Raw genomic sequence first — 7,136 nt, forward strand, 5'->3', positions numbered from 1 at the left:
GCCAGCAGTGTGCCCGGGCAGCCAAGAAGGCCAACAGCATCCTGGCCTGTATCAGAAACAGTGTGGCCAGTAGGACCAGGGAAGTGATTGTGCCCCTGTACTCGGCACTGGTGAGGCCACACCTCAAGTACTGTGTTCAGTTTTGGGCCCCTCACTACAAGAAAGACATGGAGGTGCTGGAGTGGGTGCAAAGAAGGGAAATGAAGCTGGTGAAGGGCCTGGAGAACAGGTCTTACGAGGAGCAGCTGAGGGAACTGGGGTTGTTTAGTCTGGAGAAAAGGAGGTGGAGGGGAGACTTATTGCTCTCTACAACTACCTAAAAGGAGGATGTGGAGAGGTGGGTGTTGGTCTCTTCTCCCACATAACAAGTGATAGGACAAGGGGGAATGGCCTTAAGTTGTGCCACAGGATGTTTAGGTTGGATATTAGGAAAAAATTCTTCACTGAAAGGGTTGCCAGGTATTGGAACAGGCTGCCCAGGGAAGTGGTGGGGTCACCATTACTGGAGGTATTTAAAGGACATGTTGATGTGGTACTTGGGCCATGCTTTAGTGGTGAACTTGACAGTGCTAGGTTTTTGGTTGGACTAGATGATGGTCTTTTCCAACCAAACTATTCTGTGATTCTGTGATCTTCATATGGAACTTCCTCTGTTCCAGTTTGTGCCTGCTGCCCCTTGTCCTTTCGCTGGGCACAACTGAAAAGAGTCTGGCCCCATCCTTCTGACACCCGCCCTTTATGTATTTATAAGCATTGATAAGATTCCTGTGTATTCTTATTGGAAAAATGAGATTAAGATAGTTCTGATAATACATATTTACTGGCTACATTATAAAGACAAAATACTGTTATTTAATATTCTGAAGCTAAACTGATCTTACATATGTGGTTTAATTGCCTAAATACCATATTATTAGTTCTTTTAGTAAAGAACAGGACGAGAAATGTTGAGTAGTCCAGCAATGTGAGAAAAAACCAAACCAAACGGAAACAACCTCACCCTTTTCATTAAACATACTATGTAAAATTTTATGGAGCTTGTAAATAGTGGGTTTTTTTGATGAATTTCATTTTGTTCTAGTCTCTATGAAATTCCAAGTGTGTCATTATCAAGTTTTGGAGAGGATTTTGGCAAACTGTTAGATGAAACAGATGAAATGGACAGCATCCATGATGTGACTTTTCAGATTGGCACAAGAACTTACCCCGTGCACAAATACATCTTGGCTGTGCGCTCTGACTTCTTCAAGAAGCTGTTTGTTTCCAGTGACAACAAGCTAGAGACTCCAGACGTCTACCGTAAAGATGAAGATACTGTTGGGTGTGATCTTTATGTAATAGAGAAAGTTCATCCAGATCTGTTTGCATACCTTCTGCAGTTCATGTACACTGATACTTGTGATCTTTTGACTCATGGTTATAAACCAAAAATCCTGCATAAAGGAAAATCGGAAGAATATCAAGATACTTTAATTTCTAACCTGAGCAAAATGAGTTTCGATGAAAATGTTAATGGAAAGTCTGCATTTGAGATTTATAGAAATAATCAAGTGCAAGTTATAAATGAAAAACAGAAGAGCAAATCTAAAAAAAGCAAAGTTGTTGGTGAAGAAGCTAACCTCATAAAAATGTTGCAAAGTGCTGCAAAGAAGTTTGGACTCAGCAATTTAAGTGGAAGGTAGGTGAAAGGAAATATATTTATATTCTGGCAAGCTCTTCACGGAGGTGTTTTGGGGTTTTTTTTGAAGCTGTTCTGACTTTAGATCAGAAGGGTAGTTAGAGTTGATAAGTTTGCGCTTTTTTTTGCTTTTTTTATAGTTTGTAAGTGTAAAAGTTCACAGCACACACCAGTTAAAAGCAACATCAGTTTGTTCTGATGCTCTTCACCAAGAGAAGGCACGTGTGACCTTTTTGAGTAACGCTGGAAGCAGACTTTCTGGCATGATTATGTACTTAAAGCGTAATTTTTCAGTAGGCTTCTATATGATGGAGATGTGCTGTTGGCCCTTACTATGTCTTAGAACCTTCTGGACATTTGTACTTAAGACGTCTATTCTGTGTATCTTTTAAGGAGGTAGCTCTCTGAGACTTGACATCTGATGCAAATCATGTGACTTTCCAGAATAACAGTCATAATACGTCAGTACTTGTTTTGTTAGAGATGGCTGATTAACTGAGTTTTGGTTTGATTAATATTTATGCTGTGGTCTGTAGTCTACCAGTTTTTCCATAGAGAATGAACATTTTTAGTGTAAAATGACACAAAGCAAAGTTAAATTCTTGTTTAACTGATACTGATACATTTTTAATGTTACTTGGTGAAACTAATGGAATTGAGACCAAATGTCTCTGTAGAACTGTGTTACTAAGCTTTTTGGATTTTTTTTTTTTCTGTATTTGTCTTTTCATTTCAAAGGAGGTTATTAACTTTTTCAGGACAGTTTTCTTCACTGTATTTTTCGCAAACACTAAAATTAATTGGCAAAGATGTGAAGCTGGTCCTAAAACTGAGTTCCCAAGTAAAATTTCCATGTTAAAGCACTTCCCTTTGAAAGTTTATTGCTTTGTATTCCACCAGCAGCACTCCTGTGTCTTTACCATCCCTCCCTGATGAATTAGGGTGCTAAAGAAGCCTGTGCTGAAACATGCATCTTTTCTAAATCACTGTCTTTGCTCAGATAACTGACTGGTAGTAGTATATATAACTCCTAGATTTTTGACCCTGTGGTGTTGAACTGTGGCCTTAACTATAGCAGTGTAGCTTTCATCTAAGATAGTGAAGATGTGGAAAGAATGTTGGTTGGATTTTACATCTGCAGAGAAGATCTTCAAGGAACAACTGGGCCTTTCTAGTTGTCTGTGATGAGTGATTTTGATCCTTTTTCGTATTCACAGTATGAACCCACTGAAGTGTTGTTACTTTGTGAAACTGCTCTTCTTAATGGTTTGCAATGTATACTAATTGTATTATTTATTACTAATGTTAATGATTTGCAGGTTGGATGGAGTCAGGTTAGAAAATGGAAAAATTAATGTTATCAACAAGAAGAATGGGAACAAACCAAAGTTAAATCAGAAGAAATGGTAAACTTTTTAAAATCAAGCTTCCCCTACCTCTGCCATCTTCCTCCTGTGCCATCTCTTTATCTGTTAAGTGTAGGCTAAGGTTGATCAGCTGTATTTTATCTTCTGGTTTACACTTGTCTCTTTCACAGTAACTCATGTTTGGAAGTTCTCTGTAGATGCTTCTAGACTGATATATGAATTAGTAGTCTGGGATAGATTAAGTATGGTATATTTTTGCTTCTTTTTGCCATACATTAATGTGTTCTATGGATTAACTGTGTCAGGATACACTAATGCCATGAGAAATGTTGTGGGTAATGCAGTTAAAAGCAGTGTGACTTTTGCTTGCTATGACAGTAAGACTACATGGATTGGAAATAAGCAAATGTATAATATTTTTTTCTAATTAAGAAAATCTCTGGAATACCTTTCAATAGAAAAATTCCTTATGCCTTTATCAAAGTGATATTTGTTTTTTAATTCCATTGGTGTGACTGGGTTATTTATACCCAAAGACTTGAATAGTCTAAGTAGTAAAAGCTACATTGCATAAAAGTAGCTTTTTAACAGATTTTGGATCACTTCACTCTTAAAATGAATTGTCAAAGCTTATAGTAGCTGCTAATGTAAAAGAAATAACTAACTTAACATAGACCATTTAAGATTGACTAAAATTAGCCATAATTATTTTATTTGGTCGTAGCAGTTTTAAAATAGAAATTGACTGTGTTTTGAAGAAAATACTTTAGATGGAATTTTGAGAGCTCAGCTTTGGACAAAATATTTCTCTCTTGAAACTAGCATACCTGTACCTTTAGGTTCATTTTCTATGCTGTTATTAAAGTTCAGTTGTGCTTTATTTTGAAAGATAAATCCTAACTTGCTGAAGTAAGCATTTGTTTGCTGACTTTACAACTTGTAGCTTTTCTGAATAGTCACAGTTCTGATCTGTTAACTATCTTCTAGTTCGTACCTCTGTGATGTGACTCTGAAATCTTCAGATGGAAAGGAATTCCCGTGTCATAAGTGTGTACTTTGTGCAAGACTTGGTATGTGTGTGTATTTATATATATGTATAAAATAGAAGTCGTATTGTCTTTTTAAACTGAAATTTTATTTCATCTTGAACTGAAATGCCTTTCTTTACAGATTATTTTCACAGCATGTTAAGCAGCTCGTGGATTGAGGTAAGCTTGCCAATAAATGTGTGGTGGTATGTTTTGTTGCATCAAATAAGTGTCAGCTTTTCAGTTTTTCCTGGAATAACATATCCTAAATACTGGGGAAAAAGAAAGACTGGAAATACCCCACATTTTTGGTTACTCTATATTGGTACCATTGAGATTGTGTATTAAATGAGAGTAATAAATGTAATAATGTATATCAAAAGAAATAAAAGTATTTTGTTTTAGAGATTTATTTTGAGCTAGTTCATGGATTTATGGAAGCTGCTGGACTGTTCTTGTGGGATACTGCTTTGGATGAATTTTCATTTTCTTTCTGTAAAAGATCTTACAATTTTAATTGTATGCAGTATGGAAAAGCTTTTCATACATACTGAGTGACAGATACAGCAGAATTGAGAGTCAATGTGTACAATCTCTATTTGACTTTTACTGTTAATGAAATAGAGGATATCAAGGACTGTTCCACTTAGTCACCAGCTGCTGCTTCAAAAGGTGCAGATTTTCTGTTTGCCTTGGTTCCTATTTGCTAGCTGTCTGTCAACACCCTGGTTGTTCCTGGACATTGTAGTTTCACTAAATGCCTCTGTTTAAGTGTCTGAATACTGTTGATAATGCTTGTTGAATGACAAGGAAGTTATACATGGAGAAGCATTTTTCAGGGACTGAAAGCTGAAGCATCATGCAAGAGTTTTCTCAACTTTCATAGCTTTTTGTCGATATGTAAATCTAAGAACTTGGCAAAGTACTGGCAGTTCTCTTCTGCTGGGTAACAGAACTTTGCATGTCCTCTAAGTTACTGTGCTGCCTTTTCCTCAGTCATCCCCGAGGAAGTGTATCCAAAACACTGAGACACAAGTGGTTGATTTATTATTTTTTTAAGTGTTGAATGTGCATTTGTATTGTTGATTTCTGTATCAGTTGTATTTAGTTCTTACATTATCTATTATTTTGTAAATAAATCTAAATCTTACTAAATTCATAAGTAAATATTTTGTGAATTAAGTGCTCTAGTCATTGTATAAGAACCTTAATGTCTGTAAGAAGTTTTTAAACTTCAGGTGGGAAATAATGGCAGTACCAGTAGTATGTTCTAAAGCAAAAGCAATGTTTAGTATAAAGCTTTGCTTCAGTACCACCTGAAAGAAACCAAAGTTGTTAAGTGGTGATGTTGCATGAACTTGAATGGTGACAGTTACATGGTTTGATGGCTGATGTTTGCTCATACAAAAGCTTTGCCTTAATGGTTAAGATGGTTCTTCGAATAGAGAGTTTGCAGAGGACCATGTTTTCTGAGGGATTAACAGTAATGACTAATTTTATTTTTGCCTGGGAACTTGTGTTTTCACTAGGTCTTTTACCTTGAAAGGAAAGCAGTACAGGACTTGCATAGGAAATTCCTGTAGTTCTGCTTTTAAACAGTTCTGGGTAAAGTAGTATCAAGGAGGATTGTTAGAGGAGATCCTCAAAGGGGTGAAACACTGAAATGTTTCATGGTTATTTATTCAGAAGTTTGGGCAGATTTTAATTGCTCTGCTACAGTCAATTCTTAATTGAAGAACAGATTTTGTACAAATGCTTAAATAATTGCTTAACTTTGAAAATGTGACCCTCAGTCTGAGTCATTTGCTAAATATAACTGGTGTCTTAATTTTGTATTTTATTCCAAGTAGTCAACTTATTTTGCCTTTTTTTTTTTTTTTTTTTTTTTTTTTTTTTTTTTAAATCCTTTTGCCTTTTAGGCTTCCTGTTGTTCAGCTCTGGAAATGCCAATCCATTCTGACATACTACAGATAATTGTAGATTACCTGTATACAGATGAAGCTCTTGCGATAAAAGGTGCCATTAATATATTTTCAACTCAGCTGTAGCTCCCGCATTTTTTGTATTTTTAAAGTAGAAATTCAATACTTAATAAGCTTGTGTTGAAGTTTCAGGTAGAAAATCCAAATTTTTGTGACTCTTGCTTTAGACTTTGAGGTGATAGCTGTACCTTTCTTCAGTTTGTCAAACTGCAGTTTTCCTTTTCCCTCCTTCTCTTGCTTCAAAAAAAATGACTGTGTTCTTCTAAGCTGTTCCTTGTGCTGTGAAAATCCCATCACAATTTGCAAAGCCGTTACATTTGTCTTTTGGTAAAATCTCATTGAGGCTGTATGTGTTACAGCTGCTTTTGACTTGCCCACAACATTTATGTGATGCTTTGTTTTCTAGATTCTCAAAATGTGGAATTCATATGCAATGTTCTTGTGGTAGCAGACCAACTTCTTATATCCAGACTCAAAGAAATCTGTGAAGTAGCCATTGTAGAAAAACGTGAGTTCTTCCACATGTATTATAAAGTGTTAAAGAGTTTAAAATGCTTTCTTTTTTACATGTCAATGTTCTTGCCTGTTTCAGCACAGAATTACTTGCTTATATTCCTTTGCTCTGATTACCTTTTGCTGTTCATTGCATAGCTGTTAACAGTTGCTTCTTTAGCGTGGGTGATGTCCTATGTTAGCATAATATTCCATTCCTTGTGTATTGTTGTCTGCATCTCATGCTCTTTAATAAAAAGAAAAAAAGTTAAAAGAGCGAAAAAAAAAAAAAAAAAAACAAACAACAAAACCACTACAACAGATAAAGCAAACTTTTATAAACCCTTTATTTCATTGAATTAAAACTTTGTCTTTAAAACATAATAAAATAAATTCTATGTTTCTGTTTCTGTCCTTGTGTTTAGTTCTTCTATTTCTTCTGTGGTTTGTTTGACACAGTGCTGTTTCTATATGACTGTGAAGATCTGACTCTTCTAGAAATCACTAAGTGTTATTGCTTAGCTGCGTACAAGAAGTCAGTGTGCAATTTTTGCTTGGCATTTCTTAGTGACTCCCATTTTCTCTCTTT

At 35.6% G+C, this 7,136-nt stretch overlaps 1 protein-coding gene across 1 annotated transcript in view; it reads left to right on the forward strand.

Annotated features, from left to right (window-relative positions):
• Positions 1 to 7,136, forward strand: part of IBTK (inhibitor of Bruton tyrosine kinase) — a gene marked incomplete at its 5' end in the record, with an annotated part of 40,300 nt that overhangs the window by 5,348 nt on the left and 27,816 nt on the right. Inside the window, 6 exons of the mRNA XM_010162082.1 lie at positions 1,082 to 1,678; positions 2,998 to 3,084; positions 4,033 to 4,115; positions 4,216 to 4,253; positions 5,993 to 6,089; positions 6,462 to 6,563. Coding sequence (XP_010160384.1) covers positions 1,082 to 1,678; positions 2,998 to 3,084; positions 4,033 to 4,115; positions 4,216 to 4,253; positions 5,993 to 6,089; positions 6,462 to 6,563 — 1,004 coding nt within the window. The remainder of the gene's footprint in view (positions 1 to 1,081; positions 1,679 to 2,997; positions 3,085 to 4,032; positions 4,116 to 4,215; positions 4,254 to 5,992; positions 6,090 to 6,461; positions 6,564 to 7,136) is intronic.

This window comes from Antrostomus carolinensis, unplaced genomic scaffold (genome assembly GCF_000700745.2).
Source record: "Antrostomus carolinensis isolate BGI_N321 unplaced genomic scaffold, ASM70074v2 scaffold1942, whole genome shotgun sequence".
In the NCBI taxonomy this organism is placed as follows: domain Eukaryota; kingdom Metazoa; phylum Chordata; class Aves; order Caprimulgiformes; family Caprimulgidae; genus Antrostomus; species Antrostomus carolinensis.